Genomic DNA, 23,115 nt, shown 5'->3' on the forward strand with positions numbered 1-23,115 from the left:
AAACACACCGGTAACAAACAAGCTCTCAATTGTAACTTCTTTTTCAAAAGTTTTTCTTTGCATGACCTTTTGATCCAAATCTCTTCACTTGAGGGGAGAGAGGAGAGGTGTGAGCCTTTTTCACCCTTATCCATCACGCCTATCTTGTTTATAAGAACTCATTTTTTTGTTTTTAAATTTAAGTTATGATGAAGGCCACTCTGTTGCATTTGAAACGCTTTCAACTTAAGGATGCACCCTAGAATCACAAATCGTTGGTCTACAAGACCAGAAAACCAGTGACGACTTCAGTAACCCATGATAATAAGCGTTACAAGCAACCATGTTGCCATGCCTAAGTTACCAACATGCACTACTCAATTCAATTTTCTTGCCTTAGGTATCCGAGATCAACCACCTATACTCATCTCCTGTCAACATGTGTGTCACACGCGTTAGTACCATCGCTCGCTCAATCCCTAATGCCGCCAAGCGTCAGATATGCATGATTCTACCTATTTAACTATCTTATCACTTTCCTTCAAAGTTAGACTCGATGCGTTCCTCTATTTGCAACAAAAAAAAAAAAAACGTAGATCTGCTCAACGAAATCTCTAGAACAATCTGCAAAAGCGTGCTCAGTTTTGCAACGATACCCCATCATTATAGGTAACTCAAAACGGTCTATAATTTTCTAGATTGTTGAATTAATTGCCTTTATAGCAATCTTTTCCTTTACTTGATCAGACAAGTAAACTCAGGATTGGAACGTTGTCTATATTTTCTATTTTGATTATACAATAATTTTGATTGAGTTCTTGTTCTAACCTTTCACCTCCACTTGCATGAATATTTGCTTGGGAACCATGAAATGTGGCAGATTTAGCAACGAGGCTAGAAAAAAAAAAAAAAAAAAGGTAATCTCTGAGTTTCTTATATTTTTAATTTTTGTGAGCATGGTAATTTCTGAATATTATTATTGTGAAAGTAGTTGATTAAGATGGTGTGCCCCAGCTTACAAAAACAAGGCGTGCCCAAACTGGTATCTTTCTTAATATATATAGAATGGTCCATTTCTATTGGTGTTTCTTTCCTGCCCTTTTCCTCTATACAGTTTCTCTCTCCTGGTTTAACCCTGGAGACTGACTGGATATCTTCCGGCATTGACTTTTCCCACTCCGGCGATCTGACTCACCGCCAGATCTGTGAGCTCAATGTATTTTTTTTTCTTACCATTTTTATTTTTCAGATTTTAATTCATTCAGGTTTATCAAACCCCATTAAAGTTGTTACACTCCTTCCATATAGCGAAAAGATTCCCTATAGAATTTGTCAATTTTTCACCCCACAATCTTAGCCATTTAAAACGGTTTAAATCGGCCAATTCACTTCTCGCTTTTTTATCTCTCAGATGCAAGATGGTTGCTACTGTTTTGATTTTGTTTCCTTAAGTTTCTCATGCTTCCTTCAATGCTTTCCCTCGAGTAAAAGATAAAGCTGGCTTTTCCTGTTGACAAATATCCGTCATTTATAACAAAAAAAAGATGTTTTTTTTGTGGGTTGTTTTCCTTCTTTAATCTTCTGTAATCTTGATGAATGCCAATGTTTGGTGAAGGTTGTATGAGGGAGAAATGTGTTTGGGTGTTTTGGCAGGGTGGGTTCAGGCAAATGGGTTAAAAGTCAAGAAGGGCTTTCAGAAGCCTCTTCTATTTGTCTGTTAGCTGCAAAATCCAGCTGCTACAAGAAAATCGAGAGGGTTGAAGCTCGGGGATTATTTGGGTGGAAGAATTGTCTTGTAATTGCTGGGTGAGTGAGAAAGAAATGATGAACTTCAGAGGGGGAGTTTCAATTCCACAGGATAAAGAGTTTCAAATCATGGATTCGTGGATGCCCGTCACACCAGAGAAGCCAGTTCCGACAAGATCTAATCCGATCCCTGTCGATTGCCATGGAAACCAACTGGGGAGAGGAAATTGGCAGGAGCTGAATGGATTCTCAAATGGGTATGCAGAAGAGATGCCAAATTGCAATGGGTTGAGGCTAAATTCGAACCCAATCGGACAAATGGTCCAGAATGGAGGGTTCAATGGCTATGATGAGGGAGGTTTGGCCGAGAGAAACAGGACGATGATCAATCACATTGCAGGCTCCTACACACAGACCTTCCATAATAACGACAGCTCGGGTTGGAAAAGGGATCCATTGGCAAAACTGCTGCTGATGCAGAATGCGGCTTTCATTGCCTCTGCAAACAGGAATCCGAACAGAAGCTTGAGCATGGCGGCAAATAGACCTCTAATTCCGAATTCGCATTCGCATTCTCAGTCTCAGTCTCAGTCTCAGTCTCATCCTCAAGTTGATTGTAATCAGAAAGGTTCCATCTTGGGTAACATGTGGTTCGAAAACCAGAATCACTTGTCTGGTTCTAACCCATTGAGCAATTTGGCAAATGGAACTCTGTTTCAGGATATTCATTCTGAAGTTGACAACAATCAAAGAGATTCGGATTTTGCAAGTTTGTTTTATGCCAACCAAAATCACTTCTCAGGTTCGAACTCATTAAACGACAGCGATATCACATCCCAGATATCCAAGCGTAAGTGATCTACTGTCCTTTTTTTTTTTTATTAAAAAAAAAAAATTAATGCCAATTCATGCATGCAACTAGGAATGCCTACTAATTATTCAAAGAGGATCATCGTTATGCTTTTTCCCATGTTTTATTATTATTATTTTTTTGCTAATTTCCCGTCAATGAATGAAACATTTGAAATAGATGATTGCTTCTTCATGAAAATCACATATGCCTCCATGGAAATTGGATCTAGCATTTGCCCTCTTTTCATAAGATTTAACAAAAATAAGGCACCTGAATTCATCTTTGTTAATTCATTTGTTCTCAAGGAAAGAATCTATACCTGTTATAATATTGCAGTGGGATGATCTTTTTGCATTCTAATTAAATTAAATATGATAAGGGGGTGTGAAATTGTAATCCCCTTGGCATCAAGAGAGGCTTGCCAAAGGAGCTCTTGCAAATAGAATTTTAGTACCACATTATGTATGTGATCTTCAAACAGCTACTAGACAGGCATATGTTATTTTAATCTTGCCAATCATGTTTTTTCTAATATGCTAGAAAGGCTGACATGAAATTGCATTTTCTTTGATGTCTTTATTAATTGTAAGTGCTATCAGATATAGCATAATTTATTGGCATGCCGCAAGAAAGAAAACCCTCTACTTTGGAGCTGTGAATTTATTTTCACTGTCAAATTATCTTTCATCTTTTACAAGAAAATGAATGAAGACAATGAAAACTGTTTTTCCCTGCAGATGGATTCTCTATGCCTTACCAGCAACAATGTGACCTAAATTACCCACCGGTAGAAATAGATGCTTCCTCAAGTGTTACCAACACCCTCCAGTTTGCACCGATAACGCCGCATCAGGTCAATAAGTTGGAGAACAACCAACTTCCTGCAACCTTGCAAACAAGAAATGAAAGCTCAAGTGGGGCAAAAGAAAATGAAGCTTCACCCACATCATTTGGAAATAAGGCACCTCAGCAACATAGTGATGAACTCTTACAAAGCATAGTAGACTCCTCTTCTGCTGCCATTTGTTCACCATACAAGGAAAATCAAGATTCTGAGAGTGGAAGGAATCCAGGCATTGATCTGAACAAAACACCCGAGCAGAAACCACCCAGACGAAGAAAACACAGGCCCAAGGTAATCAGGGAAGGCAAGCCCAAAAGGAGTCCAAAGCCTACTGCTCCAAAGAATACTAAGGAGACCCCAACAGGAAAGAGGAAGTATGTACGCAAAAATGTTCAAAAAGAATCAGCACCTGAATTGGCTGATGCTACAAGGGAGACGGCAAATCTTAATGGTGGAACTGCTGCAAAATCCTGTAGGAGAGCTTTGAATTTCGACTTGGAGAAGACCGTAGATGAAAGCCAGATCAAAGTAGTTGGTCAACAGGAGTTACAGCAAAGGAATGAAAGGACCTTTCGTTTGAGTTCAGACCCTCGAGCCACAGAATTGTGCCCTGGAACATACAGTGTGCCTGGAACAAAGTCAGCTGTGCAGATCGACCAATGGAAAACGGTAGGATACCAGCAACATGGGATGAGTAATCTAACCCCTTCCACTTGTCAATTACAAACTGACAGCGGACCACTGCAAAAAAAGCAAGCAGCTGCAGCCTGGCCCTCAATAGTTCCAGCAAAAGACCTGCCAATAGAAGATTCAGATGTGATTCGAAGATATGTAGATGGCGGATTCACTGATCCTTGCCAGAACAGCAGCAGAAATAGATGCACTCCCATATGGCAAATTCATGTGGAAGGAATAGACAAAAGAGTCTTTCAAGCAAAAGTTCATCATGAGAGAATTGAGAAAGAGATGTCTCAGAGTACTCCACAATCAGTTCCAAAGTCTCCATCCAATTCCAGTGCAATGAGAGGATCCAAGAGAGAACATTTTCGTACTATCGAGCAGACGAATTCCAAAATCCAAAATCCAGTGATTTCATCATTGTACCAACAGATCCAAGTGGATGAATGCCACAGAAATGTCCAGGTTCTGGGCGCAGGTCTTTCAGAAACCTGCAAAAAGAAGAAAATCGAGAGTGGACTCCATACAAACACCCGTGGAATGCCTTGTGTTACAGAAGTTGAAGGAGGTTGGGGAAATGTTGAAACAAAAAAGATGAGTGATAACAATGCAAATGAATTTGCACCAACAGCAAACAATGAAATATTGAACTCTTACTTTGAAACTCGTATAATCACAGAGAGGAAAGGTGAGGTCAACAATTTTACCGCTGAGAGGTGCAATCACTCCATAACAGCCAAACAGTATTTGATGATGCAACATATTTCTTCCGGGCTGCATTCAAATGCAGAACGAACGGAAGAGACCAACAGATTAGCTTCAGCCCATGGCTTTCCCTCCCTAGCTGCAACTGAGGATTGTCACTTGCTCCGACCATCTCCTCCCAAACAAACTCCCGAATTGGAGAAACAGGTACAAACTTCCCATGTTCATACATTAGCAACTAAGCAGACTTTGGGATGTACACCATCAAGATTAGTTTCAGCTCGAAGAAATAAAGTGCTGAAAAACCAGGATGCCTCTCAAGATTATCAGAAATCCTCACCAAAACCACGAGGTACTTTCCATATCAGATAACTTTTAGAAAATGCAAACTCACAGAATATCTAGTATGTTATATTCACTATGTTGATAGCAATCAACTTGATGTAGGTCGTCCACCAGCAAAACGGATATATCCCATTACCATAGATGAGATCATATATCGATTGACGAGTCTCAATCTCAATGCGGGTAGCAATGAATTAGTAAGGGATGAGAAAAATGCACTTGTTCTTTATAAAGGAGATGGTACACTTGTTCCATATGCAAGGTTTGAGTTTTTGAAAAAACGAAAACCACGGCCTAAGGTAGACCTTGACCCAGAAACAAATAGAATATGGAATCTTTTGATGGGTAAGGAAGGGAACAAAGACTTTGAAGGAACTGATGCAGAAAAGGAGAAGTGGTGGGAAGAGGAAAGGAAAGTTTTTCGTGGTCGAACTGATTCATTTATTGCAAGAATGCACCTTATCCAAGGTATAGTCACTTACAGTTTTAGCCTCTCCTCACATTCAGATCATTATTAAGTATTCTGTTACTCATATCTTTCTGATCAAGATACTTGGATCTACATTTATGGCATGCTCTTAAAATTATTTAATTTGACAGCTAACAAATTAGAATCAAACCAGAGAAAGGGATAAAGAGAGAAGTATACACAAACACAGTATTAAAGAACTAATGGGTCATTATTGACACAAGTTCAGAGAGATCAATATGAAGAAAAATATAATACCGCGGGACAATTGAAATTGAAACAAGCCATCAGTCAATTGCATGACATGCTAGTCTTAGTCTTTTAGCACTATTTTTCTGGATAAAATAACATACCCAATGACAAGTCTGCAAGCTGACAAATATTTGTAGGTGTTACGTAGAATATGCAAACAGAAAATCAGTGAAGAAAAGTATACATAAGATGCAAACAGAAAATCAATGAAGAAAAGTATACATTGCATGGAAAATCAACTAGTTGCATACAAAGTTAATCAACTTGTTCCATATTAACTATACGTACAAATTACACTCTTCTCAGGTGATAGACGCTTCTCAAGGTGGAAAGGATCTGTTGTTGACTCGGTGATAGGAGTCTTCCTTACCCAAAATGTCTCAGACCATCTTTCAAGGTAATTCATCATTTTTCACAGAATTCTATGCCCACATTGAACATGAGTAAAAACTTGAAGTTCAAAGAATAATATTTGTCATTTTTTATTTCTTTGCAGCTCTGCCTTCATGTCTTTGGCAGCACGATTTCCTCTCAAGTCAACAAGCAACTGCAATGCATGTGACAACACTGGGACGAGCATACTGTTCAAAGAGTCAGAAGTCAGCATAGTAAGTCAGAATGACACCATCGGATGGCATGGAAAGGGTTCAAGCCAGCCCATCTTCAATATTAGCTCCATGGCACCCCTTGGATCAGCAGAGCATCAGAGGGACAGTGAAACTACAGGAACAGAAAGGATCATGGTGCAGGGACACAGCCTGAGTATAGAGGAAGAAGTCATATCATCACAAGAATCTTTTGATTCTTTAATCATTCAAGGGACTGGAAGACCGAGATCGAGCTCAGGCTCCAATTCAGAAGAGGAAGATCTTATAACCAGCTGCAGACCTATTGAGGCTCACTTTACAACTTTAACAAATCTTCTACAGATGGAGAAAACCACATTCCAGGAATTTTACAGCCAAAATAATTCAATTATGAATGAGGGATCCAGGCATGTGCACAAGCAATCTGAATATATTGCTCATGCCCACAAAAAGTCAAGATTAGATAGAGCAGATGGTGTCAATGGTCCTGCATTTAGTTATCCAATCAATCCTGACAATCCACAAAGCCAAGTACGAGTGGCTCCTTCAAGTGACTACCATTTGCATGTGACCCCAGACTCTACAGTACCTGAAGTAGAGAATTTTGAAGCGTTAAGTGACGAAAGCATATCCCCTTTGTCTTCAATTGATTTTGGATTCACCAAGACAAAAGATGCAAATAGCAAGGGCTTCAGGACCAAAAGATGGGAAGGAAGTGAAGGTAAAAGCACTGTACAGCAGAATGGACTACTGCACCCTCAAGAAACACCAAGAATGGGGCCACATGTACCATCAAGCAACCACTCACTACACCAGGAAATCATTTCTCAACCAGAACCACACATTGTGTATAATCAACCATCCTACCGCAATCATCAACAGGATGTGACCAAATCCCTCCAACTGCAAAGCCCATATATTGCAGAACCTGCTGAAGCACTGGCTAACAGAGAGAATGATGCTATGCAGCAAACATCAAGTGCACCTATACTTGCAGAAAATTTTGGAGAGAGAATCTCAGCAGAAAATGAGCAAATACGCTTGGAAAATAGATTTCTCAATCCAAATTCAAATAAGCAAGTCGATACCTCTGATCAGGCAAATAGCAAGACAACTTCAAAAATCTCAAAACCGAGAAAAGGAAAGACAGAGAGAGATAAGAATAGTGCAGTTGACTGGGATAGTTTAAGAAAGCAAGTGCAGGCCAGTGGTTTGAATGGAGAAAAAAGCAAAGATGCACAGGACTCGCTTGACTATGAAGCAGTAAGACTTGCACATGTTGATGAGATTTCTAATGCCATAAGAGAACGGGGGATGAATAACATGCTAGCAGAACGAATCAAGGTATATTTACTAGACTACAAAAGCCTTCACATTTGCAACTACTACCTTCAAATGGCTCCACAAATGAATCGTCATTCAACACAAAAAGTATTCTTCACCAAATTCTTTTTATATAAAAATAACATAGAAAAGTGGCCATGGTTTCATAATGTTACAGGAATTTCTGAACCGTCTGGTTAGAGATCATGGAAGCATCGATCTGGAATGGTTAAGAAATGTTCCCCCTGATAAAGCAAAGTAAGCAATTCCACAAACATGTTACTGAAATTGTCAAACGACCGCCACTAAGTCATAATAATGTACTGCATCTATATTGTAAATGAAAATGGCCCAGATTAATGTCAAAATGCCGAACTGCATCTATATCCTTGAAAAATGTCATTTTGCTGCAGGGATTATCTGTTAAGCGTTCGTGGACTTGGGTTGAAAAGTGTGGAGTGTGTGCGGCTGCTAACACTCCATCATCTAGCTTTTCCAGTAAGAAACTACTTCCTTGACAGATTATAAGGGGCGAAGAAAACCAGATAATCAAAAATATTACCGTTTTCTTTTTTGCAAAGGTTGACACAAATGTTGGAAGGATAGCAGTTCGACTTGGATGGGTCCCTCTCCAACCCTTGCCTGAGTCACTTCAGCTACACCTCCTAGAATTGTAAGTACATACTCCAACTAATGAATACTAATCTTTTCAAGGATAAACAATGCTAATCAAAATCCTATACAGATACCCAGTGCTGGAATCAATACAAAAATATCTTTGGCCAAGATTATGCAAACTCGATCAACGAACACTGTAACCCCAGAGCACTTTCTCATTAAATATTTATTGAACAGTATTTTTTCATACAAAAAATTAGGATAAACGAATTCCTAAGTAAAGCTATTACTGACAATAAAGTATTGCTACCACAGGTATGAGCTGCACTACCAATTGATCACATTTGGCAAGGTTCGTAGCAACAGAGATTTACATATGCTGCTTTATTCAGCAGAATATAGTTCATTAGCATATTAAGAGATAAATTTTCCACATGCTTCAATATCTATGCAGGTTTTCTGCACAAAAAGTAAACCAAACTGCAATGCATGTCCAATGAGAGGAGAGTGCAGACACTTTGCAAGTGCTTTCGCAAGGTTTGCATTCTGATCTGTCCTGTTGCTATGTCTACCTCTGCCATTGCCAAGGCATACAAGCATGAGAAACAATTTAAATGATAACTTGTTTCAAAAAATCAATTCTTCTTAAACCGTCCAATTCATCTTCCCATAAACGGGAGGCATATATCCTCAAGTCCTTTCTTCTCAAAACCTACAGCTTATCTTTACCCTATGCATGAGTTCAATATTATCTGAACGAAACTCACCTAAAACCGTATTTGCTGCAGCGCAAGGCTTGCATTGCCAGGTCCAGAAGATAAGAGCATTGTGAGCTCTACTGTTCCCATTGCACATGAAGTAAACCCAGCCGTAGTTATCAACCCAATGCCACTACCACCACCTGAGAACAACTCACTTAAAGAAACAGCTTATATAAGTCGCAAATGTGAACCAATCATTGAAGAACCAGCAACCCCAGAACATGAATGTACAGAGATCTCGGAAAGCGACATTGAGGACTCTTTATATGAGGATCCTGATGAGATTCCTATCATCAAACTCAACATTGAAGAGTTTACCATGAATCTTCAGAATTACATGCAAGAGAAGATGGAACTCCAAGAAGCTGACATGTCCAAGGCTTTGGTTGCCTTAAAACCAGAAGCTGCTTCTATCCCTACACCCAAACTGAAGAATGTTAGTCGGCTACGAACAGAGCACCAAGTGTAAGTAGACATCCCCTCAAAATCTATAATCAAAGTATTTGCAAAGTACCACTGCAGCTAAACTGGGCTGCCGCTAGAGTGGGTATGGTTTATATTGATCCTCATGAGCAGAAATACTTTCTGACTAGACCAAATGATAGTCCAATATAGCATAAATTATCTTCCATCCTGAAATGAAACTCATTGAATATCCTAATCATTCAATATTACTTGCAGAAAATTGTAGCTTCTGATCAAATATTAAAAAACACTAGCCCTAACAGGATAGACTGTTGATGTTTCAAATAAAGAAAAAGTAACAAAAAAATACAACTCTGCTTGATGCGCTCTGACAGCTTCCATCCTGAAATGATGCAGGTATGAACTTCCAGATTCACATCCGCTCTTGGAAGGGGTTAGTAAATTTTGACACTCTAAATTATAAAGTGGCCTTTAACTAGGAAACTGTAATTAATCATTACCTTTTTAATTTTTTTTACGGATAAAAAAATTACAGATGGACAGCCGAGAAACAGATGATCCAAGCCCATACCTTCTTGCCATATGGACACCAGGTAAGAAATAAAAGATAGCTTGAGCTGCTATACTTGTACATAGAAAAATCAAGATAAATTCTCGTGATCACTCGGTGCAATTTATATGCATATAAGTATTAACACATCAACAACTTATCAAAAAAAAAAGTATTAACACATCAACATAGCCAGAATTTGAGACAAAGTGCAGGGTGGTCCAGGGTATTCAATATTCCCACGACAGATTAGGAGAAATAGTTTTACAAGTTTGACATCTGATTACAATCATATTTACAAAACTTGTTCTAGGTGAAACTGCAAATTCAATCCAACCACCAGAGACGAGCTGCGGATCACAAGAAGCTAACAAACTGTGCAACGAGAAGACATGCTACTCGTGCAGTAGTGTCCGAGAAGCCAATGCACAAACAGTCAGAGGGACACTACTGGTGAGTGAATTATTCAATGATAGATAGAAAACACTCCTTTAGTTGCTAACATTTACCTCACAAAATACAGATACCCTGTAGAACAGCAATGAGGGGGAGCTTTCCTCTTAATGGTACATACTTTCAAGTTAACGAGGTAAGTTTATCATAGCTATATGCTTATTCTCTTAATTTGGGAGTCCAAAGTGGATACAAGAACTACCAGGATGGCATTCCAATTCATGTCAGTGAATACTTAGAGCCACTGATTCCATTATTGTCAAACAAATAATACCATTTTGCAGGTATTTGCGGATCATGAATCTAGCCTGAACCCAATTGATGTACCAAGATCATGGATATGGAATCTACGAAGACGGACTGTATACTTTGGAACCTCTGTATCGACAATATTCAAAGGTGAGAGAATTGTAAACAAGCATTTACTGCATAGCTGTCCCAATTTAATTAAAAAGGAAGCTAACGAAGAAAAACCTGTCTATCAGGCCTATCGACAGAGGGAATTCAATTCTGCTTTTGGAGAGGTATGGAATATTAACTTCAATTATCCACCTTACTTTATCTGCATTGGTAGGGGACATCTCATGTCAGGTGCACTTTACAAGAAAGAAGAAGGAACAATACATAGCCACATTTTTAACTTCAAAATGAATGGGGTTAGATTTTCTCAAAGAATGAATTTTAGAGAACTAGATTATTTGAAGTCCCATAAGTTACATATAACATTTTGTAAGCTTGTAGAGCTGTAGGCATATGCATTCGTATGTGTGTGCTTACATGTCCATGCGCGCAGACAAGATATTTTACTGCTAAATTAAACATCTGATAACATCGCAATACATAGTGGTAGTTCCACATTACTATGTGTAGATTGCTATTCAGGTTTAATGACAAAACATAATGGGCATGCATAAACTTACACCACGTATGTGAGACACGAGGACATGCGCTTGAAATTTAGACTTATTCAGCATGCCAGTCTACCAATATTATGCATATCCAGACTGTGATAAATCAAACCTAAAATGAAATAAAGGAATAAGAGAGAATATTAACCACCCAATGGAAGCCAAATGTGTCCATTACAAGGTTTGAAGTTAAGATCCCTAACTTTACCAATGCTAAAATGTATAATTAGACTTTTCTGTTTGCAGCATGTGATAATGCTTTGCCTAGTTGATTTCTAAATTATCATTAAAAACATGAAATAATCTGAGCCACATTTCTCATTATTATCAACCATTGAGTGCTTCTAATTTGCTAAACATAACTTTGCAAACTCTAAGGGAACAAATTTATGTATGATTTCTCTACAAGAAATATGTGCAGTTGCTTAGTGGCTTACAACCGCACCCCAAAATATCTTTCTAATATACGAATATTTTAAAATGTCATGCTCGCTAACATTTATTTATTTATTTGCAGGATTTGTTTGTGTGAGGGGATTCGACCAGAAAACACGAGCACCCCGACCTTTAATGGCCAGGTTGCACTTCCCAGCAAGTAAGTTGGTAAAGTCAAAATCAAAGTCAAAATCTGAAAACAAAAGATAAGCAGGATACGTTGCAGAGATGATTACTAGCAGAAGGTACAAAACCAGTCTGCTGGTACTAAACAAAACTGTTGCTGACCACCCAGTGAGATGGAAGATCATTTACTAACATGTTGTAGGTTCAATTATAATTCTTCTAACATGGTACGCATTCACCACCTGTTATCGGAGGAATAGAAATTCCCAAAGTTGAAATGTGAGATCCTATGGCAAGAGGAATGTAGTTTGTAAACAAATGAAATTATGATCATTATTTCATTCTTGCTCGTAAAAGAGCCATTCTTCAAAAACTGGCCAGCGCCACTCCAGAGAGAAAAACGTTATGTAACGCTCCGCTTTTAGTAATCAATAAAATGATACATCACTGGATGTACAAATGGACATATAAAGCATGTATTGCAACACAACAAATGAATCAAATAAAAGGTATTTCAGCGAATTCTCAGGCCCACTTTGAAGAGGCCACCAAAGATGACGATAGTCATTTAGTAACCATACGCACATCAGCGTGAATGGAAGCTAGGGTGGATACTAAACCTTTTTAGCCTGATAAAGAAGTGGTACAACCCTACGTGAAAGGTATTCCAGTGACTACAACATACCCCACTCACATGTGATGATCGATACAAAGTTAATGGCATTATCATACTCAAAATCTGTAGATATATATATTTTTTATTGGCACCGGGTATCCGAGAACAGCGTCCCGACTAATCTCAAGGGTGTACAGGCCCTCGACAAGAAGTTTTCCATAAGTGCATTTTGGATAATTCAAGACGAAAATCTCCCAGTTTGATAGTCCTAGAGATTGTTTGCACTAAAAAAAATTGAACCTTAGAACTAGGGGACATACCCTCAAAATCTGTAGATATATCTGTGCATCATCCTTTCCATAATGTTAAAAGACGAATATTTGAAAAGGATGAAGAAGTCAAAGGTATCTAAAGCCTTCCCAGTAAATTCCTGCTCGTATTTAGCATCCATTTCTTGAATGCAAGTTCCCAAATTATCCACCGAAAGAAAAAAGTAAAACTTATGATAAAAATTAATCACATTTGTATCTAAATAGAACTTGATCGCAATGTAATCTCGTAGTAGGTTACTAAGTATGTAATCAACATCACACAAACATACAAAATCACGCCGTGAGAAGTAAAAAAGAAGCATATTCCGTGATACTCTGTTTGGTTGTTGAGAAAAAGCAGGAAACTAGATAGTAACATAACCTTAAAACTCAGATTCTTTTCGTCATTTTGGGGCCAAATAAGATTGATCCTCTAGTCAAACAGGTCAAGCACGAAGCGAGAGCATCTAGTCAAAGTTTCCTACTCTATTATGATTTTTTTTGTCTCATGATTTGTTAACTTTTGGCGAAAATGATGCCAGACGCGAATTCGTAATTACCTTTCCTATTCTATTTTACTTCGTTTTCTGGGCAACCAAGCGACGATAAAGCAAACGCAATGAAAAGAAACAAAATCAGCATCGTGAAAACACCTACGGCTAGGTCTTGAGAATTCGAGTTCGGATCAAAGTCTGAAACTTAAAAAATAATAATAATAAAATAAAATAAGCGCACCTGTTTGCTTACATTTGGATTGCAGACGAAGCGAAGCCTGATCTCGGAGCTGCAAAAAGTACAAAAAATCTGACGCCGGGACAGAATAAGAATTATTGACGGCTGAGCAACTTAACTCCATGGCTCTCGATCCAGCCACCTTCGAAACCTTAATTCCATCTCGCTTCCTCGCTTTCACCTTCCCCCACCCCTCACAGCCTGACTCCCTCCTCCAAGTGGCTGTCCTAGACGCACCGATCCAATCTGAATCGAGAATCTTCATCTTTTTACTTGTGCTGATCTGATTTTTCGAAGTAGTCCAGTGCTATTAACGAGCTCGGCATCATCAAAATCGGATCGCCCTGCATCAGAATCGTTGATTGTATACCTTAGAAGAAGCAGATTGCCGACGAGAGAGAGTGTGTTAGTGCGCGTCTCGGCGATTTTACATACTTCTATAGAGGTTTGCAGTTTGGCGCCTCTTCCACTTCCCTCCACATTGAATTTTTTGCTTTGTGGACTGGGGAGTGCACGGAATTTTGGTGAAACTCTTCCTTGTATGGACGCGTGGGAGTTTGGGAGAATAGTAAAAAATTTCCTACCGAATATTATTTTGAGAGTTTTGATGTATATAAGCAAGTTTGCGTACCAATCTGCATATCAATATTGTTACTTTTATATTTTAAATTTAAATTAACATTATTTTTAATAAAATTTACTTTTTGACTAATAATGAATACACGTATTAATGTATAAAATCGCTTACAATTAAATTCTTTTTATTTTAAAATGATTTTTATGTCTAAAAACATTGTGCGTATATATCTATTTCATGAAATAATATCACAAAGGTTATAAGAATATCATTTAAAAAAGGTTAGATGTCTAAAAAATGTTGCATATGCATATTTTATGGAAAAATATTGTCTGCACATAATTCTTACGCAGAAAAAATCTACACGTTGATATAGTTTAATATGATCTATCATATTATAAAAAAAATTAATTGTAAAATATATATGACATATTATATTAAATCATATTTTAATTTAAATTTTTTATGTAATATTTGTATAAAACTAACATTTTTTTAATTTTATGCGTGTGTATCTAAACTTACAATGAAGTTTTGAAATAATTGAAAGTGAAAATGTAGTTCATCATATGTTTTTCTCTTTTCCATCTCTCTCTCTCTATATATATAAAGTTTTCTGATATGAAACACAAAACAAAACATAAAATTATCATCTCATTTCATTTCATTTCATTATTACACATTTTTTAAATCTTTATATAAAATATAATAAACAATTAAACTTTTTAAATTACAAAATAATAATATTATTAAAATATAATATTTTAAACTTTTAAACAAAATATAAAATTTTTATCTCATCTTCAAACTTGTTGTGGTTATCCTTTTAATTATTTCATTTCAAGTAGTAGAAAAAAATCAACCAAAATAATAAATATGTAAATAGCAAAATTAACATATAAAATGTACAAATCGTATTTATTTTTTTTAAAAAGATTTATTATTAAAAAATTAAAATTTTAATATAAATATTATATATATATATATTTTAAAATATGCGATACTTACACGCTCTCAAATATTATTTCTCTTTAAATAATTATCTAATTAAAATTGGCCCTTTTCCATTCCGTTCGGACGGGCGTGCCTTTGAGACAAGGAAGAACTCCATGGCTCTCGATCCAGCCACCTTCGAAACCTTAATTCCATCTCGCTTCATCGCCTTCACCTTCCCCCACCCCTCACAGCCTGACTCCCTCCTCCGAGTGGCTGTCCTAGACGCACCGATCCAACCCGCCGATTCACCTCGAGTCGCGGCCATGTTCGTCCCCGAGCACCGCGAATCTGACTGGATCTTCTCCACAGAGTCCGGTCACCTCCAGCTACTCCTCGGCTCTTCCGGAATTTCCCGCTTAATCCTCATCGGAAACCGGCCCATCAACGGTCATTGCTCGCCGATTATTTACTACCGTGCGATCAATCACGATTCCAACGGCATCGAGGTGAGCTTGAAACCTCTTTTGCTCGCATTGTCTCCTAAATCTTTGTTTGAAAATGGGATGCCTGAGATTCCCATTTTAAGCTATGAAGATAACGTGATTTGTCGCGTGGTAGTGGAACGTTGTGTTGGGTCTTTTGCTGGAGAAATGTTGGTCGAGGATGTGGAAATTGAGAGTAGTAGTGACGTGGGTGAGTGTGTAAAGAGGGAATTTCGGAGACGATTGAGGTTCAAAAGGATGCCGAATTTGGTTCAAACGGAGATACGTCTTGTTCCCGGGGCGGGTAGTGGTTCAGATCGTTTGGGGATTGGGGAGGTTGAGTTCAGGCCTGATATTGAGGTTTTGGTGCATCCTTACCTGGCTCCAATGGTGGCGAGCATTTCCTTGATCAGTTCTTGTATTGAGGAACGGAATCAAAATGGGTTTAGGCCGAAAGCTTTGTGCGTTGGTGTGGGCGGTGGGGCTTTGCTTGCTTTCCTCAAAACTCAATTGGGTTTTGATGTCGTCGGGGTGGAGGCTGACGCAGAGGTTTTGAGGGTTGCACGGCAGTATTTTGGTTTGGATGATACCGAGTCTATCCAGCTTATTGTTGGAGATGCAACAAATGTTATGGAGAAGATTGCATATAATGCAAACGGGCACAATTTGGGTTATCTTGGCGTTCATGAGGCCGAGAATGGTAGTTATTTGTGGGATGACAATGATCTCAACAACAAATTCGATATCATTATGGTTGATTTGGATTCTAGTGATGCTAACGATGGTACAATATCTCCGCCTTTGGAATTTGTTCAGAAGCATGCTCTTTTGGCTGCTAAAATGCTTCTTTGTGATTTTGGGATTCTCGCCATAAATGTCATTGCTCCAAGTCGGTCATTCTATGAGAAGCTGATAAATGAATTTCGTGAGGTTTTTCACGAGCTGTACGAAATAGACGTAGGAAATGAAGAGAATTTTGTTCTAGTTGCCACAAAGTCACCTACCATCTCTTGCATTAGTGATTGTGAGAATTCATTTCTCAACAGACTGCGGTTGGTTACTTCGGGAGCCTACATGGATTCCATAAGGAAGATTTGAGGCCCAAAGGTCTATGGAAGTTGAAGAATATAATTATCAAAGATTATATTGAAAGTCAAAGCATGTTCCAAAGAATGATTCCAAAGCACGATTTCAAAGGGACTTCAACTCGAGGCAAAAGCTTAAAATCAGTGAAGAGCTCATGCCCTTCTGATGGGAATCAGCTCGGTTTGAAGGGGAGGATGAAGAACTATAATCTCCAGGCTATAGTTTTATGCCTTGCAAATCCTAAGGGGATTTGACAACAAATCTCAAATCAAGCATTTGCCCCCTAACGTTGATTTACCATTTTAGTAAGCCTTGGTAGGGCTGGTGGAATGATAATGAGTATATACAATAAAACCAAAAGGGAAGAAAAGATAGAAAGTTTTAGAATTCTGAATTCTGGTTTTTGATTGAATAAATATAATGTAGAACCACAAAAGCAACTGCTCTATGGGGCCAAATGATCTTCCAATGTTTTTCAGGTAACTGAAGTTTCTTAACATCTCATTTTGAGTTTTTCATTTGGGGTGGCTTCTTTGGGCAAAGTATTGTCTACTGATAATCTGAGAAGGAGAGGTTTGTTTATTGCTGAATGGTGTGTCATGTGTAAAAGGGATGGAGAATCTGTAAATCACCTTTTTCTTCACTGCGAAGTGACAAGATTCTTGTGGAACGAGGCTTTAAGTTGGACAGGATTACATTGGGTTATGCCCAGAGAAGTGGTGGATTTATTGGTAGGGAAGGGTTTGAAGGGCTGTAAGAAGGCGGCGAGAGTTTGGAAGATGATTCCTCCTTGTCTTATGTGATGCATATGGCTTGAAAGAAATGAGAGATGCTTCGAATATAAAGAACGCTTTTTGGGAGGTCTTAGGGTTTTTTTCTCGAGTATTTTGAGTTCTTGGGCTAAAGCTTATGTAATGGAGGATAATTTTCTGAATCTGTATTAGTTTTCTGGTCAGTTTCTTTTTGTTTTTGGAAGTTGCAGGTATTTCCTTTGTATACTTGGGCTGTGTACTTGGGCTTATGCTTATTTCTTTGAATAAAATTATTACTTATCAAAAAAAATGTTGAAAAGATTGAGTTTTTAAAACTTGAGTGGGACTCTATGGAACCCTGGTCCTATAATGATTTTCTTGATGGTACTGCAGTGAGCCCTGGAAAGTTGGAAACACCCCTCATTCTTGCAAGTCATGAAATTTTTGCAGCAATACCTCATAAATTCCAAACCTCAGCGAGTTTGTGGACGCATTCCATGATTTATCTAGAGGGGTTGAGATCCAGTAAGAATGTGGGTTTATGCACGTGTGCCATCATTTTGATGCTGTGACTGATAGTAGCCAGAGTTCTCATTGTGAATCATTCAGAGCCCCTGCCCTTAGAAGCTCTCGAGAGGAAAATAGATCTACTACTGATGTTGCTCTGGATTCCATGACGACAATGTCTACTTCAGAAAGGAGAAAAACAATCCTGCTTTTCTACCTTGCATGTGTATTGGTTACCCTCAGGTGATTTACACATGATACTCCATGAGGCAAATGCAATTAGACACTTATATGGATTCAAAGATAAGATGATATGCTTTCAGTTGAAAGTTGAAAAAAATATTATTATAATATTATTTTTTAATATTATTATTGTTTTAGAATTTGAAAATTTTGAATTGTTTATTATATTTTATGTGAAAATTTGATAAAATTGTAATAATGAGATAAGATGAGATAAAACACTATCTGAATCTAAACCAGCTCTTAAGAATGTCCATTCAGGAGAGATCTAGACTCCCACCCATGGCTATGATAAAATGTGTTCTTTACCTCTGTGACTGAGTTTTGTAGTTTCTGGTGTAAGTAAAACCTAGCTGCTCATGGTTTTGAACAAGATTGTTGGAAGCACTGGACTGCCAAAACAGTTTCCAACATTTATGTCCACTTCTGTTATCAAATTTTATTGCTTAAAAATCTCATCTGCCATGTATGGTACTTTACTACCCCTTTCATTTTTAAATCTTTTGCTGACTTATTAGACTTTTAAACCTTATGAAACTGTTTATTTTTTGAGACAGGAGTAATTTGTACCGGAGAAACTATTCAATTTCACCTGTAGAAAGCTGGTAAGTTTGGATGTCAGTAGGCTTCTGAAATCAGATTCCTTTTTTGAAACCGTACTTCATCATCTTCGTGATTCCATCATCCTATAAATTTACCCTCGGGAAATAATTGAAGAGAATGCAGAAGGCATTACATGAAAAGACAAAAGACAGTTGAACTGACCTCCCTTCTGAACACTGCCCTTTGTCTCTGTTATGGTGGGAACGGACCTCTATTATATTGCTAGAGGCAAACACACATAAAATATAGATTAACAAAAAAAACTCCCCATATCCTATTCCTGAACAACAATTTTCATATACACAAGTTGGGGTGATCCCCAAAATAAAATAACACTACGATTGGGAATTAAATCAAATTAACATACACGAGAGAAAGTAGAAAGTAGAGAGAATACTAATTCCTCAACCAAAAACGACTCACAGAAGGGTAATAAGAATGAAAAGGAGAAGAGCAGCAATGAAGGAGTACTTGAGTGCAGCCAGAAGAATAGCCAAAGAGATAAAGAAGAGTTGCCAAAGCACTTGAACACTAGCCCACGCGAGCAGACCCGTCAATGCTAATGCCAAGAGGTTATCTGGATCTGGGTTTAGCAGATCACCCCAACTGATATCGAATATGCGCCGTTGATCTTTCCCCAAATTATCGCCGCCGTCGCCGGACCCAATTCCTTGCTCTTGTTCTTCTTCACCTTCTTTGCGATCCTTGTTCAACAACCCATCGTTGTTCTCTGCAAACAATATTGGGAATCTTGGGAGTTTTCTTGAGATTCGGGATTGGATTCTGGGACGCAAGGAGATGAAGCTGAGATTTTTTTGTGAGGAGAGTCGGAGGGGTCTGAGAGTTGAGCGAATTGGAGGCGCTGGGCATATCAATGGCGGTGGGTGTGAGGTAGAGGTTGGGCCTAACATGTCGAGGAAATGGAAGGCTCTCGTAATGGGGCAGAACGCGAAACTATACTATTTGAGGCAAATTTACATATTTGCCTACGATTCACAATTTAGTTGGCAAGTTATTAAATTTATGCAATTATTTAAAAATAAAAAATAATATTTACAGTTATAAAGTGTGTTAAGTATTGTGTAATCATTTTAAAAAATTGAGTAAATATATTATCTATATGAAAAAATAAATTTTTTAATTATAGATTCTACACTTTTTGAAAATGAATATATTGTGATTACACAACACATGATTGTATATAGTATTACTAATTTAAAATATATCATATTCACAAATAGACTATTGCTACTAGGCTTGGAAGCTTACCGCTCTTATATCCTTTTTAATGATTAGATCCAATCGCAACTTTGAATATTGAATTCAAAGGAATCAAATTGGAAATGATACTCTGAATCATAAAACTATAATGAAATATACAATCAATTTTTTTTTTATTTCATTAATTTAATTTCATATGTTGATTAGAGGAAAGTTCCATAAAAACTCTCGACTTTTTTGAAATAGTATGAACAGTTCTCGTAGGTTGAGCACCCTTTTCAAAGAAGGTACTAATCATCACATTGGTAAGTTATTGCCTCACCAACTAGCTAATCAGACACGAGCCCCTCCTCAAGCAGATTCCTCCTTTCGCTCCTCAACCAACGAGGTATTAGCAACCATTTATAGATGTTGTTCTCCTCCCAAGGGCAAGTTCTAATTATTGAGTTGAGCTAAATTTGGACTAGAGTAGACATATTGCCAACAAATTTACAGTACGACCTCTTGACGTGGGACTACTATATGGTGCCATATAGTTTATTTTAAAAAAATATATTCAAAACAAAAAGGTATCTAAAAATACAAAAATATGAAGACTTAAATCTCAAGTTTCCTTTACCACTTTTATGTTTTTTTTCTTTCTTTTTAATAAAATGTGTGGCATCATATGCTGGTGTCACGTCAATAAAACCTTTTGAACAATAAGTTTTAGACTAACAAGAAGCATCATTATAAAAAAAAAATTAATTAGACAATTTAATCTAAAATAAAGAGTAATATTATTATTTAGAAATAATTAAGAGACAAATTACTTATTGATAATCATAGTAATCAAAATATCAGATACCATAAGATTGAGAAGATTTTTTCAAACTAAATAGGGGTTTTTTTTTTTTCCATTAGAATGGAGTGAGAAATCTTTTGATAGTGACTGATAATTAAGAGAACTTGATAACAATTTTTACTATTAATGAATAAATATTAATTTATCTGTAGATAACCAATGATTTTTAAATAATAGGAGAGAGAAATATTCAATTTTCAATCGTCATAGTGTCATATATAGTACTATTCTACTCATTACAGCGTTTTAGTTGCTCCAACAAATGGATTTTCTGTCAGGCCCATATCGCCTTAATTCCTTATCTGCAAAGTTGGTGGCCCAGTCCTCTTTCTGAATAACAACAGGGGTCATTTTTTTTCAGAAAACTAAAAATCATCGACATCGTTGAATCGTTCCATAGCAAATAGAAGCTGGAGTAAATTGTGTTTGTAAATGTGATAGATTTTTATTAAAATCAGTTCTTTTTGTTTTTACTAAATTCTTTTGGGTAAGTAAATGTGAGATAAACTTAAGAAAAGACACTACATACGAATTCGCGATGTTATAGACGTGTTTCACCACCATTACCTCACGATCACCTATAACTAAAAAGTAAGATGGCTCGGGGGTTCGAGGAAATGTTTCTGATGCCTGAGTCAGTGATCGAATAAACTCCTTAATATCAATGTATCAGATGTCTTTTACATACCTGGATTCTTCCCTTAAATAGAACATTTGAACCGTTCTGTTATTAAGTGATAGCGGACACATCCATTATTTTAAATTCAAACTTGGAGATGAGGGATTCATCTAATAGTAAATTTGAATGATAACTGTTTTGATTTCATGCCACCGTCAAATAGTTATCCAATCAGTATTGACAATGGGTCAGATCCTTTTAATACCGAGATGGGCTTCGGGTAGTGAGGTAGGCTACGGGCTTGAATAACGGCCCAGGCCCATGTGGGATTAACCGGTTAGAATATCCCCCTCCATGCGACATTCCAGTATCAATGGACTCATCAAAGCCAATCATTCATCCAGTTATTGAGCAAGAGTAATGTTACTCATCATACGTGCTAATTCTTATCATCTCATGAAGTCGAATTAGATTATTGTAGACTATTTATTTTATTTCACTTGTGAACCAATCATCTAATACCACATTATAGGATGATGAGAAAAATGATGATGAATAGATTCTTTTGTTGAGCAAAGACTGATCAAGAAAGTTCAGAACTCTCCGTTGGAAATAATTTTTGTTTATAAAATATCCAAAAATTGAAACGTGACATTTTCTAGAGATTGTATAAAAATTCCAGGCATGCATACCAATTGTCAAAGGGGGAAAAGAAGATTAAAAAAAAGTAGAGAAAAAAAGCTAATTTACAAGTACTACTTTCATTACTGTCGGCAAAGGAATGTACAGTACAGTCCTGCATATAGGTTCAAATTCAAAGAATATGAGCAAATGTGAACAACTTCAAATAGATTATTGATCATTCGGAAAATTATAAGGGACCGGGAGACAATTTTGTCAAAAAACAATGCCTTTTTCAACAGAAGATTATGGAATCATGGCTTCAAAAGAGATCCTAATAGCTTTTTCTCTCTTTCACTGTTTGCCAATTAAGAAAAGAGAAATATAAATTTGTATAAATAATAAACTTAACAAAAATTATAAAAATAAATTTATAAACTGACATGATTACTAGATATATATATAATACGTTAAATTATAAAATAAATCTAACGTATCATATAAAATTATGTTAATTTATAAATTTATTTTTATAAAATTTATAAATAACTATTGCAATTGATCTTCAATATTAAACCAAGTCAATTTATAACTTCATAGACATAGAATCATCTTCTTATTTAAATTTTCATTTTTCCCAACCCATGATATGGTCCAATCTTCAATGAGGGTCCCAAACCCCATCAAGCCGTCCGTACAAAAAGAAAAGGGATTGAAAAGAAAGGGCGTTGTGATATACAGCTGGTGTGAAAGGGTCCACTCTTTCCCTTTTAGGCAAAGACAAACAGCCACACAACCTTTCTTCCATAGTTTTGTCTTCCATTTCCCACTGTCTCATCATTTCAACCCTTTTTGTTTTTCCAGTTTTTAAGAAACATGCAATAAGGTTATAATTTTAATAAATTAC

The 23,115-nt window shown here is 37.1% G+C and overlaps 3 protein-coding genes across 3 annotated transcripts; 2 read left to right on the top strand and 1 right to left on the bottom strand.

Moving 5' to 3' along the window:
* The first annotated feature begins 1,085 nt into the window (after window positions 1–1,085).
* On the top strand, window positions 1,086–12,540 carry LOC109009372 (transcriptional activator DEMETER-like). The gene is made up of 20 exons (XM_018989831.2): window positions 1,086–1,195; window positions 1,633–2,575; window positions 3,316–5,157; window positions 5,253–5,618; window positions 6,178–6,268; window positions 6,368–7,802; window positions 7,960–8,039; window positions 8,195–8,279; window positions 8,363–8,454; window positions 8,527–8,595; window positions 8,715–8,751; window positions 8,854–8,936; window positions 9,188–9,625; window positions 9,983–10,019; window positions 10,122–10,179; window positions 10,450–10,589; window positions 10,660–10,725; window positions 10,874–10,988; window positions 11,075–11,113; window positions 12,015–12,540. The coding sequence occupies exons 2-20, from the start codon at window positions 1,801–1,803 to the stop codon at window positions 12,140–12,142; spliced, it is 5,976 nt and encodes a 1,991-aa protein (XP_018845376.2). The 5' UTR covers window positions 1,086–1,195; window positions 1,633–1,800; the 3' UTR covers window positions 12,143–12,540.
* A 2,819-nt stretch (window positions 12,541–15,359) lies between these two features.
* Window positions 15,360–17,753, top strand: LOC109009374 (eEF1A lysine and N-terminal methyltransferase). Its single transcript, XM_018989834.2, has one exon. It carries the CDS (start codon window positions 15,404–15,406, stop codon window positions 16,808–16,810), a length of 1,407 nt encoding a protein of 468 aa, XP_018845379.1. The 5' UTR covers window positions 15,360–15,403; the 3' UTR covers window positions 16,811–17,753.
* Window positions 17,754–19,154: 1,401 nt separating this feature from the next.
* On the bottom strand, window positions 19,155–19,852 carry LOC109009363. Its single transcript, XM_018989817.2, has one exon. The coding sequence runs from the start codon at window positions 19,812–19,814 to the stop codon at window positions 19,323–19,325; it is 492 nt and encodes a 163-aa protein (XP_018845362.1). The 5' UTR covers window positions 19,815–19,852; the 3' UTR covers window positions 19,155–19,322.
* Window positions 19,853–23,115: the final 3,263 nt, after the last annotated feature.

The sequence above is a fragment of the Juglans regia genome, chromosome 5, assembly GCF_001411555.2.
Source record: "Juglans regia cultivar Chandler chromosome 5, Walnut 2.0, whole genome shotgun sequence".
NCBI classification, from domain to species: domain Eukaryota; kingdom Viridiplantae; phylum Streptophyta; class Magnoliopsida; order Fagales; family Juglandaceae; genus Juglans; species Juglans regia.

What these genes read in the sequence shown, in the direction of transcription:
- LOC109009372 (XM_018989831.2), top strand. Translation starts at nt 1,801, where the DNA reads ATGATGAACTTCAGAGGGGGAGTTTCAATTCCACAGGATAAAGAGTTT. An exon ending in TCCATCATCTAGCTTTTCCA is followed by an intron (nt 8,280 to 8,362) that starts GTAAGAAACTAC and finishes TTTTTTGCAAAG; the next exon opens with GTTGACACAAATGTTGGAAG. An exon ending in CTACGAACAGAGCACCAAGT is followed by an intron (nt 9,626 to 9,982) that starts GTAAGTAGACAT and finishes GAAATGATGCAG; the next exon opens with GTATGAACTTCCAGATTCAC.
- LOC109009374 (XM_018989834.2), top strand. Translation starts at nt 15,404, where the DNA reads ATGGCTCTCGATCCAGCCACCTTCGAAACCTTAATTCCATCTCGCTTC.
- LOC109009363 (XM_018989817.2), bottom strand. Translation starts at nt 19,814, where the DNA reads ATGTTAGGCCCAACCTCTACCTCACACCCACCGCCATTGATATGCCCA.